The sequence below is a fragment of the Narcine bancroftii genome, chromosome 9, assembly GCF_036971445.1.
Source record: "Narcine bancroftii isolate sNarBan1 chromosome 9, sNarBan1.hap1, whole genome shotgun sequence".
Classification (NCBI taxonomy): Eukaryota; Metazoa; Chordata; class Chondrichthyes; order Torpediniformes; family Narcinidae; genus Narcine; species Narcine bancroftii.
In genome coordinates, this window is record NC_091477.1 from 114000620 (window position 1) to 114028187 (window position 27568).

Below are 27568 nucleotides of genomic sequence, written 5' to 3' on the forward strand. Positions count from 1 at the left end.
TTGCTGAGTTTCTCCAGCACTTTTGTGTATTGCACTACAATCACTGCATCTGCAGACTTCCCTGCTTAACTCTTCTTTTGAATGTTTTGTGGGTGAAATAACGGAACCCTCACAATGGAGCCCCTGATAACTGGAGACAGCTTCCCCAACACGTGACAAAGTGGAGCTCGAACCAAGTAAAATCCAAGATGGGTAGTTTTTAAATCTCAGATTGATAAGAGCAACTCTTAACAACAAAACTGCTCCAATTATTTAACTTTTGAAATTTACTTTGAACCTGAATACAAATGGCCACAATTGTGTCAAACTCCTGCATTTATAAAGGCACTCAGATGAGTCAAGGACTCTCCCTTTGCAGTTTACTCTCATGCACAGGAATGTCAACCCACCATCTTAGTGCCCTGACGACAATTACTATAGCAATAGGATAACAACAGTTATAAACAGTAACTGAACAGTTGAGCTGACTGTCTGTTTTGAGACTATGAAGTCTAATGTTGCCAAATTAGTCACATAGCACTGTATTCCCAAAATTACAAGATTTTAGCTAAACTTAGCAAAAATAGAGTTCTGCAATTTTGCGATTGCTGGGAAAAGCAGATTTAATTTGTTGTGCAAACACCATATACATTAAGCCTGTCCATCCAACCTTTGGTTATGGAAGCTCCTCACATTTCCCGGAACAAGGGAATAAGGAAAGGAAATGCTTTGATTGGTCTTATAGCTGATGGCCAGAGTTTGGTCCTCTCAATTTTTCTCTTCTTCTAGAAAAGCAAGCTTTACTTTCAATTAAAAAAAAAATCTAACTAAGAAAAACACATCAAGAGGAAGGGTGGGTAAACCCAACTTCAACTGGGTGTTCACAACAGGAGGCTGTAGATCACATTACAAGCATTACTCCGTGGCTGTAACCAGATGAATGTCTCTCTGTTCGGTATTTAAAATTTAAAAAAAAAATGAAAACTGTTGTACATGAAGCAAAAATAAGAAAATTCTGGGGTAGAACTGCAAAGGAAGAAATTCAAAAGTGTGGCATGGTTAGTGTAGTGGTAAGTGGTCAGACCTAAAGGCTGGCACAGTTAGTATGGCAGTAAGCAGTCAGACCCACAGGACCGTACAGTTAGTGTAGTGGTAAGTGGTCAGACTTAAAGGGTGGCACAGTTAGTGCTGTGGTAAGTAATCAGACCCACAGGGCAGCATGATTAGTGTAGTGGGTCAGCGACATCTGTAAGGAGTTGGTACATTCTCCCCTTGTCTGCATGGGTTCCCTCCCAGTGCTCAAGGTTCCACCCACCCTTCAAAATGTATGGGGGTTGTAAGTTAATTGGGTGGCATGGGCTCTTGGGTCTATTACAATGGTGTATTTCTAAAAGAAAATTCCATATACAGTGATTTTTATGCCACCTACAGCACTTCTAGCTGGCTGCATGTACATTTGGAACTTCAAGGTTGAATATTATATGGGTAACACGGTTAGTACAGCGCCAGTGATCTGGGTTCAAATCTGGTGCTGTGTGAGGTGGTTGTACGCTCTACCAGTGACCTGCATGGATTTTCTCTGAATGCTCCGGTTTCCTCCCAGTCTCCAAAAATACTGGGTGCAATTGGTTTCTTGAGCGGAAAGGATTTCTATCTTGCTGTATCATGAAATTAAACAAAATACATTTAGATAACTTTTCCCTCTCCCAAAGGAAAGCATATATTTAACTCAACTACTCAGTAGCTGTTTGTCGAGAGTGGATTGGGGGGAAAGAAAGATCAGCTCTAAAGCATTGTAACAGCACCTTTACCCAACAAATCTGTGTCAGCTATCAGGGCACCTATTAATACCATTTTATTCACCCCTGATACTCATCAATTCTCCACCAGATTACTCACCTTTGCATTAGGGAGAAACCTGCAGTTTTCAATGAACTTAAAATGCTTTTGGGATGTGGGTGGAAATGAAAACACCAGGAAGAAGCCTCAGTGGTCACAGGGAGAAATGTGAAAATTCCACAGAGGCAGCGCCAACAGACAGAACTGAAATCGGGAAACAGAACACAAATACGGGAACAATGGAGCAGGACCTCTGCCAGCAGGGCCACTCAATGCCATTCAATCCTTTCTGCAGATCAATATAAATGCAGGTTGCCAAGAGAATTTAGGAGGTAGTGGATGGATGGGGTAAATTGAAAGCTGGATACTATTGCTCCATTACTGGCTGGCTAAAAACATGAGCTGAATTTTTTTATTTTCATGGCAATGCTCTGATGCACATTTTAACCACTAATGTCCTGCTGTTTTGTTTGTTAGCAAAGCAGAGGTTTTAGGCAGTTGAAGCCCCTTCCATTAACCTGGATTTCCAAAACAAAACAATAACAACCACTGACATATCCCAAGAACAGAAAGCAATGTTCGTCCAAAAGTCTATACTGAAAAATACAACTGAAAGAAGTTTTTCTGAAACCCCCAAGTTTTTTTTTCTTACTTTACAGCAGACCTCACCTCCTGAATTGAGGTATCTCTTGCCACTGCGGACAGAGGGATACTTGTCTGCCAGCCTGCTATCGGGCCAGATCAGTCCTTCAGCACCAAAAACCACCTTGTGGTTGAACTGCTGGAACTTGGTCAGTAACTCTTCAGGACCGCCGGCAAACAGAACATCATAACTGGAAAAAAAAAGCAAGAATCGGAGTAGGTATTAGTACTCGTGGGCTTTCTGTCTTCCTTACTTCCCCTGGAATTCAATGCTAAATAGGGCTCAGCAAAAGCTACGTTGGCATCGTTCTCAAACATTACAAAGGGTTAAAACATTCATCTGGATATTTCATTATGAGAAGCTTGGGAACAGGAAATATGGGTACAAGTGAAGGTTGACAAATTTTAGGGATAATTAGGAAAAAAAAGTTTTGTGAAATTTGTGCTTCGATTGAACTGACAAACTAGAGATCACTGCAAAATATCAAACAATATTGTATTGAGTATAATCTCTACCCACAGAAAGTTAAAAAGACAGCATTATTAACATCTAAACAGAATGCTCAACATTTTCAAAAGCAATTTTGAAAGTCTCTTTTCCAACATTTTATCACATTGGTAAATGGAGTCCGACCACTTCTACAATAAGATCACTGATCCGAGGAAGTGGAGTTGTCTTTGTCACTCTCTGCTCCAATTATCTATCAGAGGGAGGAAGATGAAATGTGTGCCTGTGCTTCAGAATAAATCCATTTTGTTGTAATGTACTATGACAAAGTAGGCCACTTCAATTTTTGGGAAGGACAAAAAACAAAGGTGGGGGGGGTGGGGAAACCAAAACAGACGAACAGAGGCTTGATGAGCTCAAATTTATTGTCAAGTGCATCAAAGTACAGTGAGAAAATTAGTATTAAGAGCAGTCCAATTAGTCAACCCATACAGGAATTCAAACACAATGGAGTAGCATTTATGGTGAGTAGAAGAAAGTTTAGGGGAGATGTTAGAGGTATTTTTTTATTTATTTACACAGAGCAGTGGGAGCCAAGAATGCACTTCCGGGGGTGGTGGTAGAACCTGGTGTAATAAGGACATTCAAAAGACTATTAGATAGGCACAAGGATGTAAGAAAAATAGAGGGCATGATGTAAGGTAGGGAAAAATTATATTGTTGTAGATTCATTTACGAAGGCCAATATATTGTGGATTTACCAGGATGATTCCAGGGATGAGGGGATTAGCCTATGAGGAGAGAATGAATCATCTGGGACTGTACTCACTGCAATTTAGAAGAATGAGAGGGGATCTCATTACAAAATTATGAAAAGCATAGATAAGATGGAGGAAGTAAGCTGTTTCCATTGGTGGGGGAGACTAGTGAAAGGGGACATTGCCTCAGGAATAAGGATATAGATTTAGGACAGAGATGAGGAGGAGGAGGAACTGCTTTTCCCAAAGGGTGGTGAATTTATGGAATTTGCTGCCCATTGATGGCACTGAGGCTGGATATATTTTTACATAGTAGAGAAATTAAAGGATATGGGGAAAAGGCAGGTAGATGGAGATGAGCCTATCATCAGATCAGCCATGATCTCATTGAATGGCGGAGCAGGCTTGATAGGCTGGATGGCTGATTCCTGCACCTATTTCTTATGTTAAGGTCCTGTGCTGTGCTGTTATTTTCCATGCAAGCTTCAGAGCTGAAGCCAACACTTTCCCAGCACGGAGTTGGAAGAAAACCTCTTGCTCCTTCACTGCCTGAACCAGAATTAGTGTCTTGGAGAAGGAGCAGCAGAGATAGATCAGTGTTAACTGGCTGAGTCATTCTGCACTGGTAGATATTTCTGCAAAGGAGCAATATATGAATATGTGGAGGGATAGATCCTTGGGAGAAATTTCAGAACAGCATGTAGATGCTGGAAAGGGAAAACATTACTGGAGGAGAAAAGTGGAAACAACGAAGGGTAGTTTCAGTTCACTAAAAAGGAGGCATAGTTAATGGTAATGATGACGAGTTTATTGTCCCATACAATGTACAAAGGCACCAAAATCCTGACTTGCTGCATCCAAACTGCTACAATAAAATTCCTGTAATCCAAATTCAAACAACCATCAACCTCAAGCAACTGGCAAAAAAAAATCAGAAAATAAATAGGTAAAAATTGGTGTCCCAATTTACGCAATACGCAGTCTCAAGCAATCGGCAAATTCACTTATCCAGCATCTACCAATCCCCATAGGTGCCAGATACTTTTTTTTTTACTGTACTTCATTAAAAACCCAACTACAATAGCATAGATTAAATTTTAAAGAAAAAATGCAATAAATATTCACATTTACCACAGTGCATGAAAGAAATGGGGTTGATGAAGAACAAGGAATTTTAATGAAATTCAGGTTGTATGATGTTTAAACTTGGTTGGTTGAATTCCAGGTTTGACGTTATCTATCACTCGACATTATGGTTATTTGGGGCATTGTACTCACTGTTCACACATTTGACAATAGACATTTTCATCCAAAGCAGGTGCATGAAGGAGTCAGTTCATTATTTCTTTCTTCTTTGGCTTGGCTTCGCGGACGAAGATTTATGGAGGGGGTAAAAGTCCACGTCAGCTGCAGGCTCGTTTGTGGCTGACAAGTCCGATGCGGGACAGGCAGACACGGTTGGGGTTGGGTGTTGGGTTTTTCCTCCTTTCATTTCAGTTCATTATAATACAGAAACAAAGACCCTCAGACTTAGTCTGGGCAGATAAGCCTGAAGTAAACATGCTTTTCAAAATGCCAATTTTTCTTTCAAATGTAATTTCTTTCAAATTGAAACTTTATTGCAAGTAACATATTTAATAATCTTCCTCTTCTGAATGCAGTAAGCCATGGAGGCCCATTTCTCAGGCTGCCACTTCCATTTATTAATCCTGAGTTTTGACCAAGGTGCAAACTAACTTCATGTGAAAGTCACAACCCAGAGTAGTGATCTCAAAGACAGAAATATTTTAAAAAAGTTAATAATAAACTGTTCGCTGAGAAAGTCAGCCTTGGGAATTAATAATGGTTCACATGGAGAGAGTAGATTTAAAAAAAAAAACACTGATTGCATTGTTTTTAAAACCCTGCAACTACAGAGGTCTGTGCCCAAGATGGTGCCCACCAGTGCTGGCAGTGAGCCACGAGGGTTTGCAGACTCCAGCAGGGGTGCAGTGCTCCAGCACCGGCCCCTAAAAAAACATTAGCACTGCACCCCTGGACTCCGGAGGGAGTAGCGGACCAGTGGAGGACACCAGAAACAGGGAGGACACCCCTCGTTGTGAAGGAGAAGCATGGGAGATGACCCTACAGGGATGGTGACCATGGCAGAAGACCTGTGAGGGGCTCAGCAGCTGAAGCATTCACATAGACTGCAGTCTATTGGCAACACGTGGTGGAAGGACTCACAGAGGGTGCGGGCTGCTGACGGCTTTTGGTCAAAGTTACCCACACAGCTGCGGGCTCTTGGGAACCAGGTGTCGGAACCTGGACTTGAGTGGGTGCTGAGAGCAAGAAAGACTTCCGAAGGGTCTTGGGCATTGAAGGCTTCCTGGAGCTCTGGCTGCTAATGTTTGAACAGGAGTCTGTGAGGCTGCAGGAGTGATGGAGGAAAATCCACAGACACTTAGTGTTTGAAGGGACTTTGCTTCTCTGTTGGGCCCACTGGGCAATGCAGACAAAATTGTATATCACATATATTACATTGTTATGTATTATTATGTGACAATAAAAGGAAACTTGAACCAGGTATCTGACATCAGTCTTTATGAGTGGAGATGTGTATAACATGCCAGAAATAAGGACTTGGGAAAGAGAAAGATACTGAGGAAAATTACACCCACCAGGTTCTATATAAATTGTTAGTGATGAAGCAGACACGTTTTTGGGTGCTGTTGGAAAAGAAATGGGTCATGAGGCAGTTGATGTAAGGGTTTCACTTTTCCAAACTTTGGCCTATGGGGAAGGTTTTTTTTAGATTTTACAAATAACAAACACAACTGCTTTAGTCATTGAATCATTGAGATTCAGCACAGAAATTGGCTTTTGACCTGTCAAATCTACACCAATCACAATCCTTGTATTAATCTATGAATTAATTTAATTTTTAATTATTAATTTATTTTTAAAACGCATGACATTTCTCGAGAGATCATGCTTCAGATATATGGGTCAAGACTTCATACTCAGTACTCTGAATAGTTTTCATTTATTAGTTTATTTAATGAATGATTGTCGTGCAATGGAATCATTCAGGAGAAGTTTATCAGACAGATACCTGCAATGGGCAGATTGTCCGACAATGTCAGACATGCCATGTTTGTATCTGCTGGAATTGAAGGAGGGAGGAGATACAATCTAATCCATTGCCTGCACATATCTCCTGGCCTCCTCTGCTCCCATGCATGATAAGGACAGGATTCTTCTTGTCCTCACACACCACCCCACCAACCTCCATGTTCAACATAACCTCCTCTGCCATTTCTGCCATCTACTATGTGATCCCACCACCAGATACGCATTTTCCTCTTCTTCCCTCTCTTCCTTCTGTAGGGACCGCTCCCTCCGTGAATTCCTCGTCCACTCCTCCCTCCCCACCAATCATCCCCTTCACTTGTGAATCTTCAGGGGTCATCTACTACATTCAGTGCTCCTGCTGTGGTCTCCTCTATATCAAAGAACTGGGCGGAGTCTGTGAGCTTCATTGAGCACCTCGGCTTTGTCTGCTGCAATAGAATGGACCTCCCAGTGGCCACCCAATTCCCTGCCCCATTCCCTTAATGACATGACTGTCCATGGTTTAATGCATTACCAGACTGAGACCACCTGAAAATTGGAGGAACAACACCTCATCTTCCATCTGGACATCCTCCAAAACAGATAGCATTAACATTGACTTCTACCGTTTCCTTTAAACCCCACCCCACCATCTTTGCCCCCGTTTCCTTTCATCTATTTCTCTCTCTCTTCCCTTTCTCCTCCAGTATCTTTTCACAGAGACAAAAATAAATTCTTACCTTTTCTCTTACTATATCCAATTAACACCTGTTTGTCTGGAATCCTCCCCCTCCCATTCTTCCCCCTTTCAATCTACAGTCTTTATTCAGATGCCCGCCTACTTTTTGCTCATATTTTGAAGAAAGGAAGAGCTCAGGCCAGTAATGTCGGCATATATTTAGACATACAACACAATAATATGCCCTTATGGCCCGTGAGCCTGTGCCGCCCAATTACATCCAATTAACCTATAACCCCGGTATGCTTTTGAACAGTGGGCAGAAACCGAGTACTCAGAGGAAACCCATATGGACACGGGAAGAATATACAAATTCCTTATAGACAGCACCGGATTTGAACACCGGTTGATGGCGCTGTAACAGTGCTGTGGTAACCGCTACACTAAGCATGCCGCCTATGGATGGTGTGAGATTGGCTGAGTTCCTCCTGCATTTCAGTGTGTTTTTACGATAATCACAGTGTCTGCAGACTTCTGTACTTCACTACAATCTAAACACAAGCCATTCATGGCTGGATGAGCTTGTCCTCACATGGCATCCTCCAACTGCCTTGACGTCTATGAATCTCTTAATCCTTCTTCCTCTTCAGCCGCAACTTGTCCCAGGCTTTATTACCTCCTAAAAGATGCAGGTGGCTTCTACCTCAATTACTCCTCATGACAAAGCAAGGCTTCTGCTTAAATGTATTTTGTTTGAATAAATAAATGACTCAGTCACCGGCTCTGCTAATCAAAATACCCATCCATTCCATTTAGAGACAATAGTTTTCCTTTGCGAGCTCAATTCAAATGGAATATGTGATTAAACTTCTGAGCTTTTGTGGTGGTACACCACCAGCCTACTGCAGGGGGCAACCTCTGAACCTCCAGGAGTGTACCGCCAGCCTACTGCAGGGGGAAACCTCTGAACCTCCAGGAATGTACCGCCGGCCTACTGCAGGGGGCAACCTCTGTACCTCCAGGAGTGTACTGCTGGCCTACTGCAGGGGGCAACCTCTGAACCTCCAGGAATGTACCTCTGGCCTACTGCAGGGGGCAACCTCTGTACCTCCAGGAGTGTACCGCTGGCCTACTGCAGGGGGCAACCTCTGAACCTCCAGGAGTGTACCGCTGGCCTACTGCAGGGGGCAACCTCTGAACCTCCAGGAGTGTACCGCCGGCCTACTGCAGGGGGCAACCTCTGAACCTCCAGGAGTTTACCGCCAGCCTACTGCAGGGGGCAACCTCTGAACCTGTAGGAGCGTAAGGAGACAGGACAACACTTGGCTGGCTGTCAATCAGTCGGCCTGAATGGATCAAGCCCCACCCGGTCGCGTCTCAATCACCCTCTGGGATATAAGCCTGCGCCGGCCTCCCGAGGCCTCACTCAAGAGTTGCTGCAGCCACAGCCAGCCTGGCTCTGTGGAAGTCTTTATGGATTAAAGCCTGTTGTACAGTCTTTACCTTGTGTGTGTCTGATTCTGGCTAACAGCGCACCACAGCTTTTACTACAATGAATCATTAATGCCACATGAGCTGGCACCATTGATGCAAGCACAAAGGGGAATGGGGCCCCCCCCGAACTGAGCTGCTAGTAAACAAGAAAATTGACTCTACATTGCAAAATTATATGGGAGAGTAGGTTACTCATGTTGCAGACCCAGGCAACATTATTTGATGCAAATGACCGAATAAAACACTTGACACGGTGTATTTTGTTCCATTCTGGTCGCCTCAATAAAGGGATGATGTAGATTCACTGGCGAAGGTGCAGAGGAGATTTACCAGGATGTTGCCTGAATTGGACACATTCCCTCCTCCTACAGGAGTAGTGTCAGAGGTGGAACGACTTCGCTCCACCTCCTTTGTAAAAGGAATGTGGCTCCAAAGGGGAGGGCTGATGACATTGCTATGGTGCCAGCAACCCATTTCTGCAAATTTTAAATAGCCCATATGGTCAAAAAAGGCCATTACATTGCACAAACGATCTGCCTGAGTCCCAAGACTCCTTGCACAGATCTCCACTAGCACTCAAACCTGCTCTTCAGTCGCCATTTTGAACACAGGCCGCTTTCCCTTCCTGGTGTGTATGTTCCACGTCACGGTGGCGGGTGGCACTTCTCACCCCGCCTCCTTCAGCTTCAGAAGCCTACTCGAGTATCACCCCTGCATAAGCGCGATCCGCATGTCGTCAGCATAAAAGCTAAATTCGCCTTTTTTTAAATAAAAATCTTGAGCAGGTTTTGAGCATAAAAACCCCTTTAGATAGGTACATGGATGCAAGAAAAATAGAGGCTTATGGGTGTGAGGCAAAGAAAAATTATATTGTTGTGGAGTGGATTTACATATGTCAGCACAACATGGACTTTCAGTGTAAACGTCTTAATATTTTAATGTGTTAACTGCTTTCCTAACTTCTATCTTTGTAAATATGCTCCGTGGTCCTGGAAAAACAGTATCTCATCCTACTGTCCAAGCATGGTATAAATAAAGTTGATATGACAACATCAAGGGCTGAAGGGCCTTTACTGTATTGTAATATTCTATTTTCTATAAACCTGTGGATTCTTGCCTTTTTCATGGCTTGGTGCCAGCCTGTACAATGTACTTATTGATGGCCATGAAGGAAGCAGCAATGGCCATTTTTAGGAGTCTTTTCAGTACAGGCACTGCGCCATTTAAAAGGAAGATCAAAAGGGCGGAAAAAAAAAAATCGCAAATGCTGGACAGTTGAAACAACATGGAATATGAGATGACCTGCTGTGTTTTTCTGGAATTTCTGTCCAGAAGTGAAAAACTTTCAATAAATGCTTCTGAAATCTACAATGAGCTGGGGAAGTAGTCCGTGCAGTTCCAAAACACTTGCTAATCTCTGGCTGGCACACGATGCTAGTCATTGCATTTCTTTAACTACTATGACTTCCTGGTAACCAAGCAGTGAATGAAGATGGTCAACTCATCCCTTGGTTCACCATCATGTGATCCTATGAGCAAACTGTGGACCTTTGGCACTTGCAATGGCACTGGTGCAATGCTTGCCAAAAGGCTTCATGGAAAATGCAGTTGGTTTCTGAAAGAAAACTCACTTCCATTTAAGTGCAATTTTAGCAGCCATAAAAAGGCCATAACGTTGAATTATCTGCATTTCTCTAAAACTAATTAACACGCCAAAAAAGGTGAGAGGTCGCAGTGACTCATTTCCATTTTCCCAGAAGTTGTTTTAAAAAAATCAGTAAATTGGCTGCAGCTTCTTCAATGAAAATGGCAGATTGTATGATACAGTGCATTATGTAAATTATTTTCCTCTGCAAACTACCAGGACCCAGCAAATGAATGGATAAATAAGTCAATAGAGCAGGGAGCAGTGTTAAATATCAGAAACCCTGGGAAATTTCTGCAGACGTGTGGCAGAAAATGTGCTGACTGGCTACATTGTGGTCTGGTATGGGAACACCAACACCCCTGAGCGTAAAGCCCTCCAAATAGTAGTGGACACAGCCCAGGATTTTACAGGCAAAACTATCGAGAACTTCTACAGGGAACACTGCGTCGGAGAGCAGCAGCCATCATCAAAGACTCTCACCACCCACCACATACTCAGTTCTCGCTACTGCCATCAGAAGTATAAGTACCAATCTATCCAGTCAGATCCACATGGAACCTCTACTTTTTTCTCAAATTATTCCAGAGTTTTTCTTACTGTGGGGTGAATAAATGGGTGAGGGTAGGATTTGTAGAGGGCAGAGTAGGTTATTGGAAATGTTTCTGTCCTGTATCACCAAAAGATTAAATTGAAGCAGTTTGATCTGGGGGTAGGGATGTTCAATGAACAGGTGGTATCCAGATGTGATTAAGATTACAGGAAAGGATTGGGATTGTGTGAGTTGGAGTGGGAAGATTAATTCTGGCACATCGCATCCAAATCAACTCCTCAAAGAGAACAAGGGAGCATGTATTCACTGCTTTCAGAAGGAAGTTACCCCCATTGTTGAATGATTCAAAAACAGCGACAGCCAATTTAATACTTGAGCCAAAAGATACAAGAGGGATGGGAGGAAATACTTCTATAAAACAAATGTGAAGAATAATCATCTGAAACTCTCTGTCTGTAATTTGGTGGAAACAAAATGAAATGAGAATCAGGAAAAACATTTGTAGGACTCTGGGGAAGGTATATTATAATGGGACTGGCCTATGAGATGCAGGTATCAAACCGATGGGCAGAATGGCCTCCTTCCAAACTGGAACTGAAGATTTCAGAAAAAAAAAATGAGCATCAGCTCTTCACAAAACAAAGTTTGTTTTTCATTTTTGAAGCCAATTTTGATGGAATTTGTGTTATCTACTAACTAGGGCAATGCTCACGGAAATATTTTATATTACACTTCAAGAGATTTCCTTGGAGTTGCTGATTCTTGTCAGTTATGATCTGGAACTTACTGCCAGGAGGTGTAGTGGAAGCAAAATCGTTACGTTGCTTTCAAAGGGGAACTAGATAGGTACTTGAAGAATAACTTGCAGGACTATGAATGCTGTTTACACTGCCCTAGATTAGAATCATCTTTCATTCCCATCGGGGATATGACCTAAATACTGGACTGCCTCTTCTTCCTCACCTGTCACACATACCTTCCAGCAATGAAAAGTAAACTTCCACAAGATCAGAAAATATCAGAGCAGAAGTAGGCCATTCGGCCCATTTTGTCCACACGGCCATTCCAAAATGAGCTGATCCATTCTCCCACTCAGCCCCTCTCCCCTGCCTTTTCCCCCTTAACCTCTCATACCCTGACTATTCAGACATCTATCAATCTCTGCCCTTAAATACACCCGACAACCTGGCCTCCAAAGCCAACCACGGTTTCTGTTCTAAAAGGATCCCCTTCAATCCTGAAGTTGTGCCTTCTTGTCCTGGACTCCCCTACCTTGGGAAACAACTTTGCCACATCAACTCTGTCCAGGCCTTTCAACATTCAAAATGATTCTAGGAGGTTCCCCCCGCCCCCCATTTTTCTGAGCTTCAAGGAGTACCGTCCAAGAGCTGTCGAGCGTTCCTCATATGCTAATTCCATCATTCGAGGAATCTTCTCTGAACCCTCTCCAGAATCAGCACATCTTTGATTTAAATAAGCAGCCCCAAACTGTAGCCCCTATACGAGTTTGTTTCATAGAACCATATAACCACTTACAGCACAGAACAGTTCGGCCCTACTAGTCCATGCCGTAACAAATCCCCACCCTCCTAGTCCCACTGACCAGCACCCAGTCCATACCCCTCCAGTCCTCTCCTATCCATGTAACTATTCAGTCTTTCCTTAAATGTAACCAATGATCCCGCCTCGACCACGTCTGTCGGAAGCTCATTCCACATCCCTACCACCCTTTGCGTAAAGAAATTTCCCCTCATGTTCCCCTTATAATTTTCCCCCTTCAATCTTAAACCATGCCCTCTAGTTTGAATCTCCCCCACTCTTAATTGAAAAAGCCTATCCACGTTTACTCTGTCTGTCCCTTTTAAAATCTTAAACACCTCTATCAACTCCCCTCTCAATCTTCTAAGCTCCAGAGAAAAAATCAACCTTTCCCTGTAACTCAAACCTTGAAATCCTGTCAACATTCTCGTGAACCTTCTCTGCACTCTCTCTATTTTGTTTATATCTTTCCTATAATTTGGTGACCAAAACTGTATCCAGTACTCCAAATTTGGACTCACCAATGCCTTGTACAATTTCATCATAACCTCCCTACTCTTGAATTCAATACTCCAATTTATGAAGGCCAACATTCCAAATGCCTTCTTCACCACACCATCTACCTGAGTATCAGCCTTGAGGGTACTATTTACCACAACTCCTAAATCCCTTTGTTGTTCTGCACATCTCAATAGCCTACCATTTAATGCATATGACCTATTTAGATTTGCCTTTCCAAAATGTAACACCTCACACTTATCTGTATTAAATTCCATCAGCCATTTCTCAGCCCACACCTCCAGCCTTCCTAAATCACCTTTTAATCTACGGTAATCTTCCTCACTGTCCACACCACCAATCTTTGTATCATCTGCAAACTTGCTTATCCATTTCTCCATCCCTACTTCATATAGGATCATTGAACTGGTATTGAAAAAGGGAGCCATACACCCCTGTAAGATTTTACCTATTCCTACTAGTGGTATTGCTCAATTTTATTTCCTCATGGTCCAGCAAATTATTCTCCCTCTAATCATAATTCCATCCTGGAGACACTGACCGACTTGGTTTCCAATGTTTCGCACTATGATCTCTCACTGTAACTCTGCTCATCACTATATTTCATTCTGTTGTATCTAATGTATGGGTAAACATGCAAAACAAACCTTTTCATTGCACCTTGGCATACGTAATGAGAAACTGAATCAAGTACTGGGGGGGGTTGGTTTGGGGGGGGGTTCCATTCCCCGTCATTGTGCTGGAGGAAAAGAAGATGCAGCCCCATCTCCTTAATCGTCATCCGCTGCCATTGCACACCAAGTGAAGGGCAGAGGGATTCATCACGTGAAAATATAGAAATGCTGTTGGAACTCCACAGGCTTCACAGCGTCCATTGGAGGTAAAGATATACAACTTAGGTTTCGGGCCTGAGCTCTTCTTCAAGGTATGTGAACATCATGAGAAATAAGCACATGGTTACTGATGAACTCCAGTTAGGTGACAAGGGAAGACAAAACTAAAAATCAGCAGGTCATACAAGGTGGAGGATAATTCCAATCGCCAAATTAACACGATCGCCAACTTCCCTTGGTTTCAGAGAGCCACAACTGTGGCAAGAGCCATGGAAGAGGCTGAACAAAGAAGTCTCTGGGATTCTGCAACCACAAACTTCCCAGCGCCTCAGATTCTGTGGGATTACGCAAATTCATTTTCTTTGGCAACCTCAGCAGACATTTATGAGACTAAGCAGACACTGGATGCTCATTTGCTCCATGTCTGGAAACTCACTTCAAGAAATTACAGACTTAAGTCAGATGGAAAATAGAAAAGGGATAAAAAGGTGTGGAGCTGAACAACAGAAGGCTTCCACCATTTGCATTAGACCTCCAGCGTACACTCGATTTTGCTGCTGTACAAGTGAGAGCTCGTGCATCTCACTTGAAATCTTAGCTGCAGAAGGCTGGTTGACTGGAATATAACCTTAACCAAGCTCAGGCACCACAGTATAGGGATTTGATTGGACTGAGAATTTTTCCCCTGCATAAAAGTTAAAATCCTTGGAAGACAGCAGGACATAATCAAATAAATGGAATCAAACTTGAAAGAAAAAGTTAGAAACCAGTAAAACAGATAAAAATAACATATTTCTTGGAAATTAAGAAGAAAAAGGATGTGAATGACTGATAAAGGTTTACCTGTAACTCCCCTTCCTCAGAACAATGAAGCCCAAATTCGATTCCTTGGAATAATTTGAAACAGGTAAACTCTTGCTCTGTCAGTCAATCGGACCATGACTCATCCTCTACCTTCACAAACCCCACATTCCTCAGCATCAAAAAAAATCTCAGAAGCTACAGCAGAAGTTAAAAATCAACCACAATGTTGAGGCGATTATCTCTCTTCCATAGAACACCGAAACAGGCCTTTCAGCCCTCTTGGCTGTGCCAAACTATTTTTTTGCAGAGTTCCACTGACTTGCACCCAGTCCATAGCCCTCCATATGCCTCCCATCCATGTACCTGTCCAAATTCTTCTTAAGTGCTATAATTGAGTCCACATTCACCACTTCAGATGGCAGCTTTACCCTCGGACTCCTTTCACAGAGCCAAAATTAATTCTCACCTTTCCTCTCATCGTATCCAGTTAACATATTTTGTTTATTGGTCTGGACTCCTCCCCCCCCCGACTTTAATCCAGATTTTAATCCAGACACCTGCCTGTTTGCTTATACCTTGAAGAAAAGCTCAGGGTTTGAAATGTCAGTTTTATACAGTGCCCTCCATAATGTTTGGGACAAAGACACTTTATTTTCCCATCTGCTCCACAGTTTTGTAGTCAGAAATTTCACATGTAATTAAAGTGCACATTCCAGGTTTGATTCAATGTTATTTGTACACAATTTGGCTTAGTCATGCAGAAATTATAGCACTTTTTATATATAGACTTTGCCTTTTATGGTTTATTTTATATCTGGGGTAGGGAGGAAAATACTTACTTTAATATATATATAAATATTTTTTTTTTAAATTTGGTGCATGTGTACTATATTGTGATAAGAAAATGTCTTATTGGAGGAGTCACGAGATGGAGTAGTGGCTGGTCGGGAAAACCAGGTCTCTCCAGAAAAAAAGGAAAAAAGTTAGGAAAAGACAAAGCTCATCAAAAATAAAATATAAGAAATAGAAGATAAAGTTACAGAGAAGAGAAAGAAGATGGCATCCAAGAAGGAGAAAGTAAAAACAACCAAAGAAAAAGAAGTCACCAGAGAAGAAAGAAGAAGGCCTTACCTGCACGAAGGAACAGGGAGCTGTGGTGGTGAGGAGAGCCTGATCCCAGAGGTTGGTGCCTGCCCTGCGGAGTCACGACCTCCCGACCGGTGGACTTCAAAAATGGCTCTTGGAGCCAAATGAAAGTGCGCAATCAAGAGAAAAAGAGGACACCAAAGGGAGTGGGGCACAGCAGAGGAGCGGGCAGCCACAGCGCGAACAGCTGAGGGACACCCGACACCAGGGCGCTCAGCTGGAGGATGAGGAAGGCGGCAGAGGAGGGAGCGAGGAAACAGATGAGGGAGAAAGACGGAGGGGTGACCGACAAGAGGATCAAAACGAGCAGCCCAGGAGGGGAGGACCAACAGCAAGAGGCCCAACAAGAGAAGGCCCGACAAAGAGCTCTAAGCAGCCCATCAGGAAAAACAGAAGAGACACAGAAACAAAGAAGAGAAGAAGAAGACACAAACACAGGTTCACAGGATCGTCACAGAGAAATAGAAGGTAAAACTGATGGACAGAATATAGATAAATGTTTTTTTGAAGAACAAATGAGATCATTAAAAGAATGATTGTCATTAAAATATAGTGCCATTAAAAGGAAAATAAAAAGAGCAGAAGATAAAATGCAAAGTTTAGAACTGGTCATTTCAGAAATAAGGAAAAGAGTAGAGAATGTGGAAGAGTGGGAAACGGCTGTCGAAATGGAAGTAAATGACTTGAGAAAAATTGGAAGTGACAAAAAAATTAAAGAGACACAAGAGTTGTTATCTCAGAAAATTGATCTGTTGGAAAATTATAGTAGGCGAAACAACACAAAAATAATGGGCCTGAAGAAGGGTGAAGAAGGCACAGACCTGAAGGAAGTTATAAAAGGATGGATCCTGAAGGTCCTGGGAACGATAGAAATGCAGGAAGAAATGGAAATAGAAAGGGCACACAGAACACTAGCTCTGAAACTGCAGACACATCAAAAACCAAGATCCATCTTAGTAAAATTTTTGAGATACATGACATGAGAAAATACACTGGAGCGGGCAAGGAATAAAGTTAGGGAAGATAATAAACCATTGGAATACAAGCGTCAAAAAATATTTTTTTACCCAGACATAAGTTTTGAACTCTAAAAGAGGAGGAAGGAGTTTAATACAGCGAAAATGATTTTATGGAAAAAAGGTTATAAATTCATGTTAAGACATCCAGCCGTGCTTAAAATATTTATACCCGGGGAGAAAAACAGACTGTTCTCAGATCCAGAGAAAGCACAAGAATTCACAGGACAGGAGGACAGGAGAAGAGATGAAGAGATGTAACAAGAATGAAAAACGGCGATAAGGTAGATATAAAGATGTAAAAACAAGGCATATGTAAAGAACTAAAGAGGGAAAAGAGAAGGGAAGGAAGGAAGAGGGAAAAAAAAGAGAGCTTTGTTAAATGTGTAAAAAAAAGTGTTTTCTGGGGGCGCTGGGGGGGGGGGAGAGGGAATAACCGTCACTGCAAAATCAGTTGACGCTTGCGAGCAAGATCGCAATCCAAATGGAAAGGGGAGTTGTGGTTGCCCGGCAAGGGATAAGGGACAACTCAGAGGGGGGGGGGGAGCATTTGGGGTTAAGGTATTATTGGTTGTGGGAACTGTTGGGGTATTTTATGTTTTAAATGTGTTGTCATACATTGAGTTTAATAAGGGAAAATTAAGAAACGAAAATGGGAAAAAGGGAGATGGAGGTGGCGAGGAAGTGGAAAAGAGGTGTAAGCAAGATATGATGGCCACATTGAACTATATGAATATATACATTAATGGAATACATAACCAAATTAAAAAGAAGAGGCTACTAAATTTACTGAAGAAGGAAAAAATAGATATAGCATTTGTGCAGGAAACCCATCAAACTGAAGTGGAACATAACAAATTAAAGAGAGACGTAGCAGCAGCATCCTATAATTCAACAGCTAGAGGTGTAGCCATATTAGTTAACAAAAATGTACCAATCAAAATAGAGGATGAAATAATAGATCCAGCAGGGAGGTATGTAATGATAAAGTGTCAGATATACTCAGAATCTTGGAATTTGTTCAATATAAATGCGCCTAACGAGGAGGATCAAAAGTTTATGCAGGATATTTTTTTGAAGATTGCAGATACACAAGGAAATATATTGATAGGAGGGGATTTTAACCTTAATTTGGATCAAATGTTGGATAAAACTGGACAAAAGACAAGCAAAAAGAAAAAAGTAGCCAAATTTATGGTTAAATCAATGAAACTTACGATATTGGAGGAGGCAACAACCAAGGGAGAAGTAATATTCATATTATTCAAATAGGCACAAAACATACTCAAGGATTAATATGTTTTTGTTGTCGGCCCATGTTCAAGGGAGAGTTAGGAAAATTGAGTATAAAGCTAGACTACTATCAGATAATTCACCCTGTTATTAGCAATAGAACTGGAGGACATCCCACCAAGAACATATAGATGGAGGTTAAACCCCATGCTACTTAAAAGGCAGGAATTTAGAGAGTTTATTGAACGCCAAATTAAAATATATTTTGAAATAAACACAGATTAGTGAAAGACGAATTTATATTATGGGACGCAATGAAAACCTTCATTACAGGGCAGATAATAAGTTATGTAACTAAGATGAAAAAGGATTACGTCAGAAAATAGAGCAGTTGGAAAGGGAGATAGTAAGTACAGAAAAAGAACTAGTAAAAAGGAATGATACAACGAAAAAGAGAGAATTGGCGGACAAAAAAAAATAAAATACGAAACATTACAAACGAATAAGGTGGAGAAGAACATAATGAAAACAAAGCAAAAGTATTATGAACTGGGAGAAAAAAACACATAAAATATTAACCTGGCAACTTAAAACAAAACAAGCTAAAAGAACTGTATTGACATACAGGAAAAAGGACAAACAAATTACATGTAATCCAACAGAGATTAATGAAAACTTTAAGGAATTTTATGAAAAATTATACCAAACTGAGAACGAGGGGAAAGATGATAAAATAGAGGAATTTTTAGCTAAAATTGACCTGCTGAAATTGCAAGAAGTGGAACAAAACAAATTAATAAAACCATTTGAAATAGAAGAAGTACAGGATATATTAAAAAAGCTGCTGAACAATAAAACGCCTGGAGAGGATGGATTCCCAATAGAATTCTATAAAACATTTAAAAAGTTTTTAATTCCTCCTCTCCTGGAAGTAATGAACCAGATAGAAGAAACACAAAACTTGCCAGATTCATGTAAGACAGCAATAATTACAGTAATACCAAAGACAGGGAAGGATCCACTAACACCAGCATCATATAGACCAATATCCCTACTTAACTCAGATTATAAGATAATAGCGAAATTATTAGCAAACAGATTGGCTGACTGTGTACCAAAAATAGTAAAACAAGATCAAACTGGATTTATTAAGAAAAGACAAACAGCAGATAATGTCTGTAAACTTGTTAATCTAATTCATGCAGCTCAAGGAAATAAGGAACCAATGGTGGCTGTTGCTTTAGACACAGAAGAAGCTTTTGTCAGGTTAGAGAACTACTTATTTAAGGTGTTACAGAAGTTCAATCTCCCAGAAAAATATATTAATTGGATTAAAGCATTGTATAATGTACCGTTGGCGAAAGAAGCAATAAATAGATATGTATCAAGTCAATTTAAATTAAGTAGGTCAACTAGACAGGGATGTCCATTATCCTCCTCATTGTTTGCTTTAGCAATAGAACCATTGGCAGAACTGATAAGAACAGAAAATAAAATAAAAGGGATAAAAATAAAGGAGAAGGAGTATAAAATCTGCTTATTTGCAGACGACATTATAGTATACCTAACAGAACCAGAGGTATCAGTAAAAGAACTACATAAGAAATTGAAGGAATATGGAGAAATATCGGGGTACAAGATCAACGCAAAGAAAAGTGAAGCGATGCCAATGAGTAACGCAGATTATACAGAATTTAAAAAAGAATCACCATTTAAATGGCAAACACAAGCAATCTGATACCTAGGGATCAGGTTAGATCATAACTTAACCCACTTGTACAAACTAAATTATCAGCCACTAATAAAGAAATTGCAGGAAGATTTAGAACAATGGAAAGAATTACCGCTAACGTTGATAGGGAGGGTGAACTGCATTAAAATGAATGTGTTCCCAAGGATACAAAATTTATTTCAAATGTTACCAATTCCCTTAACAGAGAAATTCTTTAATAAACTAAAGAGAATAATAAGGAAATTCATGTGGAAAGGGAGGAAACCGAGGATAGCGTTAGATAAATTAACAGAAAGTTCTAACCAAGGTGGTTTGCAGTTAAAAAAAACTTAAGAAAAATCTTAAATAGAATCTTAAGAAGAGTGAAGTAATTACATATTTTTATTACTTATTACATTCCTCTTTCTCCGGCTGTGAAAACATTTCAAATATTGCAAACAACTCAAAGTGTTCAAACAATCAGCAAATGCAGTGTTGGGTGGTCTTATAGAAATGCAGTGTTGGGTGGTCTTATAGAAATGCAGTGTTGGGTGGTCTTATAGAAATGCAGTGTTGGGTGGTCTTATAGAAATGCAGTGTTGGGTGGTCTTATAGAAATGCAGTGTTGGGTGGTCTTATAGAAATGCAGTGTTGGGTGGTCTTATAGAAATGCAGTGTTGGGTGGTCTTATAGAAATGCAGTGTTGGGTGGTCTTATAGAAATGCAGTGTTGGGTGGTCTTATAGAAATGCAGTGTTGGGTGATCTTATAGAAATGTTTAGCAGACAATCCTGTTGATTACCAGACCAGGTTATTCAGTCATTGACAATGTGATGGCAGATGGTGTCACTTGTCTCCAGACCTCATTCCAATCATCTCTCATTAGAACATGAGAAATAGGAGCAGGGGTAGGCCACCTGGCCCATCAAGCCTGCTCTGCCAGTTAAAATTTAATCATGGTTGATCTGATGGTAGGCTCATTTCCACCGACCTGCCTTTTCCCCATGTCCCTTAATTCCCCTACTATATAAAAATCTGGCGAGTCAGACTCGCCAAGGCAAATAGCGCCTTTGGAAGACTACACAAAAGAGTCTGGAAAAACAACCAACTGAAAAACCTCACAAAGATTAGCGTATACAGAGCCGTTGTCATACACACACTCCTGTTCGGCTCCGAATCTTGGGTCCTCTACCGGCATCACCTACAGCTCCTAGGACGCTTCCACCAGCGTTGTCTCCACTCCATCCTCAACATTCATTGGAGCGACTTCATCCCTAACATCGAAGTCCTTGAGATGGCAGAGACCGACAGAATCGAATCCACGCTGCTGAAGATCCAACTGCGCTGGGTAGGTCACGTCTCCAGAATGGAGGACCATCGCCTTCCCAAGATTGTGTTATATGGCGAGCTCTCCACTGGCCACCGTGACCGAGGTGCACCAAAGAAGAGGAACAAGGACTGCTTAAAGAAATCTCTTGGTGCCTGCCCCATTGACCACCACCAGTGGGCTGATCTCGCCTCAAACCGTGCATCTTGGCGCCTCACAGTTTGGCGGGCAGCAACCTCCTTTGAAGAAGACCGCAGAGCCCACCTCACTGACAAAAGGCAAAGGAGGAAAAACCCAACACCGAACCCCAACCAACCAATTTTCCCCTGCAGCCGCTGCAACCGTGTCTGCCTGTCCCGCATCGGCCTTGTCAGCCACAAATGAGCCTGCAGCTGACGTGGACATTACCCCTCCATAAATTTTCGTCCGCGAAGCCAAGCCAAAGATATAAAAATCTATCCAACCTTGTCTTAAATGTCTCATTGGTGCTTCATTTTAAACTTGTTCTGAGCAGGAGCCAAAAAGCTACACTCTGAAGACATACCAATCCAGCACAGTAAGTGCAATTTTGTAGAATTTGGAGACTCAAGTTCATTTTCAAACAGGCTGAAATCAACATTTGAGGTAAGTTGTCAATATACCTTGGATTTGTTTGGCTGCTGTACGGATCATGTAAGAAAATGTCAAAACACAGAAATGCTGGAGGAACTCGGTCAATCTCTCAACGTCTATAGGAAGTAGATATATTACTAACATTTCGGGCCTGAGGCCTTCTTCAAGGTGCAGATTTTTGTGTTTCCCTCCCCTCAATGAAGAAAGTACACAGCAGTAACTCACTGAGGCAATTCATATAGCACTTTACAAACGTGCAGCCTCTACCCTCGAGGGTCATTCGGCTTGTAATTAGATCAGAGTTAAGCAGAGCAGGGTGAACGTGATAACAAAGGACAAAAAATTGAAATCTTTTGACGCAGAAGGATATTAAGTAGCTGCAACCTTGATCGCCTTTGAAAGTTAAATTCATGCTCCATGATGAAGCAAGTTATATGGTCACTGAAAATGCTCACCTGGGTTTGCATTTAGAAGACTTTAAAAAAAAAAGTTTTCAGAAGAAGCTCAGCACCAATTTAAGGTGGACACATCTGGATACATCTACTACGTGCAAAGCAACAGTAGAACAAAATTGAAAACATCTGGGAGTTATTTCTCAGATACAACTCTAAATGACAGGGAAATTTGTTTCGAAGAGCATCAGAAGAATGGAGTCCAGAATCAAAGCCTTTTAATGGCTGTCTGATGATATACAAAAAAAAAGACCCAGATAGTATTTGTCAGAAGAAAATTAGTTTAAGTAGTAGTTTAAAATGTTGAAAGTAGCAATGCAGGTCAGATGACGATTTTCCCCCTTTGCTTGGCTTGGTAACCAGAGCCGCAGTATTTCAAACAGTGGCCAATTGGAATGAGCAGTTCTGATGTGCTCCAGGCAATAGGCTGGATGCCGTGATAAGAATGCTCATCGTCTCACAGACTGGAACAACTGGAGATAGTGTCCAGGATCAGGGCCATGAACCTTCTGCCCAACTTCCACCAAGGAAAGAGCATCACCACTCACTTGAAGCTTGCAGAAAAACAGGGTGGGCTCACTGTACCTGTCAGTGAACAATATGACGAAGTCGTCACGATGTGCATGATTTTTCATCTCCTCCTTCAACAGTCGCACCTTCTGTCCCCCGCCAATCGCGTGGGGTACATTTCCTCCACGCCACTCTTCCTCTGCACCAAGTACCTGCACACATGGAAGAAGCAGTTGAAAGTATTGTTACCCGAGGAAATAAGGGCCTCTGCTTTGGAAAGGGGCTAGTGGGATTGAATATGGACTGGCTGGACGTCATAAATCGTGCCGGTCTCTTGCAGCTGAAGAAAGGATATTCTCATTTTGGAGGTATTGCAAGTTGTTTCCAGAGATGAGCGAGGTGGCCTATGAGGATAGATTGAGTCACCTGGGAATATACTCGCTGGAATTCAGAAGAATGACAAGGGATCCGATAGAAACATATGGAATTATGAAAGGGAGGGATAAAAAAAAAGAGGCAGGAAAGTTGTTTCCCATGGTAAGCGAGATTAGAACTAGGTGACACAACTTCTAGAATCAGGGGAGTCAATTTAGAACAGAGATAAGGAAGAATCACTTTACCCAGAGAGTAGAGAATCTGTGCAACTTTATGTCCAAATAAGTAATAGAGGCTACCTCATTATATATATTTAAGACACAAGTAAGTTTTTTTTTACATTGGGGGAATTAAGGGTCATGGGGAAAAAGTCAGGTAGGTGGAGTTGGGTCCACAGCCAGATCAGCCATGACCTTTAGAAATAGGGCATTGGGTCAGATGTCCCACTTCTGCTTTTTTTTCCCCTACAAGTTCATGGTCATCAAGTACTCAGTTACACAAATCCCCACACTAATCCCATTTTACTCTCCATTCCCCACTTGTTCAAATTCTACACCCATCTACGCAGAAGCAATTTACAGTAGCCAATAACCCACCAACCAGCAAACTTTTAACCCGTTGTACAGTGAAAAAAATAAGCAAGTATAAAGGCGCTATTCTCTGCCCTTACATCGCTCAACTTACCCTCCTAAAACCTCCGCGTGCGGATCCAGCACGCGCAGTCCGATCCATCCTGAGGATAGTCTCAGAGGTGGAGCAATTCGATCCACCTCGCTCCATAAAGGCAATGCCACTGAATGTGGCTGCTTCGGGGTGGGCTGATGATGTCATCAGCCAGTGACCCAGGAGCCGCCACCAGAGCTCCCACAGTGGTTGGTCCCTCCTGCCACCCGGAAAAGTCCTCCTCCCATTTCCCCTCCACCGAGCCGGGACAGGAGGAGGCAGGCAAAGACACAGTGGAGCCCAATGGGGTGAGTCTCTTTTTATTTTAATGAGGGATCAATGGCTGTCTTCATTACCATAATCCCCCATGCAGCCAGAACCACTCTGTGTTTCCCAACGTATGTTTGACCTCACGGCCACAGGCAAGTGCTATTGTGCCACTTGCCCTGCCTCCCTTAGCTCTGGAAGTTGGCTCCCAATGCCACTCTCCATAAAAGCAACACTGGATCAGCCTTATAGGCCTTCTCCATAAAAGGTAAGTCCGCCTTTTTTTTCCCTCTTTGAGCCAGCTTCAATCCAGCATCACTCCATAAAAAGGGCTTTTGGGATGTGGGAACACAGACATGCAGTCACAGGGAGAACATTCAAAGTTCACCTAACCAACACCAGAGGTCAGGGCGGAACCTGGGTCACTGGGGGTGTGGAGCAACTGGTCTAACTGTTATACTAGTGCGCCACACTAAAGGGAGAAGGGAAAATAATAGTCCCATTGGTCTCTGGACATGGCCTCCTACTTGCTTCTTATCCCCAGTAAACCACTGATTCGTGAGGTGTAGCCTCAATATTGTTACTGACATCCTATCAGTAATCGCAGCTTCACGATCAGGTCAAAGGAGTGTTATTGAACATGCCTTTTTACAATCACAGAAAGGGTCTCGGAAATTTGTCCTTGGAGATCAGGGCTCCAAGTAAACATGCACTCGCTTGTTGGATATAATGAGGATTTACCCTTCTTCAACGAAGGATAAAAGCATTTTTTTTCTTCATTCATCTTTAATCCATTCAAATGTTTAGTCCTGATTTTTGACCCTTCTGCTGATGGAAGTGGAATAAGCAGGAAGGATTGATCTCAATTAAGGCTCCACTCAGCTTCTTTTTGTTCAAAGGAATCCAATCTTTCCTCATAGCCAAAATGTTCTGGTCTTGGTAACACTCTGTCCACTGTAATTACAACTTTTCCTGTGACCAGAATACTATGACAAAAATTGTATGCATTTTTCAAATTACAATCTAATTGGTGCTGCACACAGTTCTAGCACAATCTCTATTCTTGCATGAATGCCTTGACTAATGTGGGAAATGATTCAATTTGCCTTGTTAACCATATCAACCAGCACTGCTACACTTTAGAGGCTAAGGATATACAGCCCTTGGTCTCTCTTTTGCTCCATACCACTCTACACCCTTTTTTAAAAATTGTACATTCCTTGCATTACCTCACACATGACTGAATTCTATTTGGCTGTCCAATTGATATCCTGCAACCTACAGCTTTCCTCTCCACCTCCAATCAAAAGGCCAATTTACTTACCAACCAAAAATGTCTGTCACACTCCCTGTAGTTAAATCTGAATCACTAACTTTGCCCTCAAACAGTTAAGCAGTTTAGAAACACAGTTTTCCCGATCACAAAAACTTTTTTTAATCCATGATTTTTTTTTTATTTTCTGTCTCTGAACAAATTCTGGATCCATTTAAGCCACTTGGATTTTGCATGCTTTTCTTTTAGGTTTTTTGATGTTGACAATGTCATACACATATACCTCATTGACCCATTTACCATCTCCTCTGAAAGACCTTCCTTTGCAAATTTAAGATTACTGTATTGATTAATCTCTCTTGGCAAAAAGATCTCTACTGTTCCTAGAATTGATTCTAATAGTTTTCCCACCATCAGTGTTAAATTAACTGCTCTTATTACTCAGTTTCGCTCCTTGTCCCTTTTCATCGCTGGGTCAATGCCAGTAGCCCTTAATCCGTCAGCACCTCTCCTATTGCCAAGGAGGATTGGAAAGGGATGGTCATAGTTCTTGAAAAATCCTCCCTTGCTTTCTAACTGGCATCAGAACGACTTTATTTAACTCTTTGCAAAGTTACCAAAACCCCATTGATACATCCTAACGTTCCATTCAATGTTTCATGTTCAGCTTCCTTTCATACACCTGCACCTTCTTCATTTTCATGCTACAGCTATCAAATGCTCATTAAGAATTTTGCTCGTACACTATATCCTTCCAGCTTCTACAGGACCTTCTCATTTCTTCGACATCATATTGCCTTTTTTCATCATATTTAAGTATCTTTAGATATTCTTTGATGATACTTCATCATTGCACCTCTTTCCTTTCCCAATTCCCCTTTCAACTTTCTACAGCCTTCTCGGATTTCTTCATTAGAGAACCCGTGGTGTCTGACTCACCTTGACAGTGTAGTTGAGATGTTTAGCTGTCTGCATAAAGCGTTTGAAGCCATCAGTTTCTTTAGTTGCAACTGTAAGCACCAGGAGATTTTCTGAAACAAAGAAATGCAAAAGATGTCAAATTTCATTTATAGAGCACGAGACAAACAAAAAATGTAATTCAGTGAAAGAGGCATCTGTAACCAATTGCAACAGCAGAGAGTGGAAGAACGATGTGGTTATAGTCAAGACTGGTTTATTGCACTTTCTGCCCATGTTTACATAGGCCCAATTTCCCTTGCTATTATTGGCAGAAGTTTCATCACTGGCATTCAGTTGCTGATTGGTCGAAGTTCCCGCCGTGCGGGCAGTCGGCTGAGAAGTAAAGTAAAGCCATTAGCCTGTGCGGGCCTTGTGCGATCGCTGTGTTCAACTGCTATTTTGTGTGTCAGGCCGCCTCTCAGGTAGTGGGCCACAGCACGTCCACTGAAGTTCAAGCCAATGTTCAATGTGAGTGAACTGTCACAAGTACAATATAAAGATGCAATAAAATTCTTACTTATTATAGCCACAAGATAGACCAACTACAATAGAAATAGTTAAATTAGCACAAATGCAAGACAAAAAAAAAAGTCAGATCAAATAAAAATTCACAGTTGCAATTAATGTAATGAAAAAACAGTGGTGCTTCAGTAGTACATACAGATATTCTGGTGGTCCTGGGGTAGTTTGCAATTTGGGTAAGAGTAGTACAGAGAGGTTCAGGAGCCTGATAGATGTTGAACCAGGAGGTGCTGAACTTCAGGCTTCTATACCTTCTGCCTGAAGGGAATAGCGAGAAAAGATCACGACCATGATTAAGGGGGTCCTTCATAGCGTTGGTAGCCCTCGCATGGATCTTTTCAATGGACGGGCGGTCGGTGCCCATGATGGACATGGCTAGGTTTGCCACTTTCTGCAGCTTTCTGCCTTCTTGGGCACCCAAGTTTCCAAACTAGACAGTGATGCAGCCAGTCAGTACACCTTTTGGTGACATGAGGCTAATCAGCATTCAGATTGTACATCATAGTAGAAATGAATTGCTGTAGATGGAACATTTCGTACAAGGAAGTACATAAAGTCAGCGGAATGAGATTGGAAATCACCCCCCCTCCCCCTTCCCCATCCCCACCACTACTGTTTCTAATCACTTTGGAAATTCAGCTCGGCCCAATTTCCAGGTCAGAGTGGAAAGAATGAAG

At 41.8% G+C, this 27568-nt stretch overlaps 1 protein-coding gene across 4 annotated transcripts in view; it reads right to left on the reverse strand.

Annotated features, from left to right (window-relative positions):
* The window catches only part of plod2 (procollagen-lysine, 2-oxoglutarate 5-dioxygenase 2), a 144889-nt gene that overhangs the window by 64177 nt on the left and 53144 nt on the right, over positions 1–27568 (reverse strand). For 3 of the 4 annotated variants that reach the window (XM_069897388.1, XM_069897387.1, XM_069897390.1), the window contains exons 2-4: positions 26349–26440; positions 22907–23043; positions 2488–2651 (exon numbers count right to left, since the gene is read on the reverse strand). In XM_069897388.1, the coding sequence (XP_069753489.1) occupies positions 2488–2651; positions 22907–23043; positions 26349–26440 (393 nt within the window). The remainder of the gene's footprint in view (positions 1–2487; positions 2652–22906; positions 23044–26348; positions 26441–27568) is intronic. The other variant, XM_069897389.1, reaches the window with a different exon arrangement.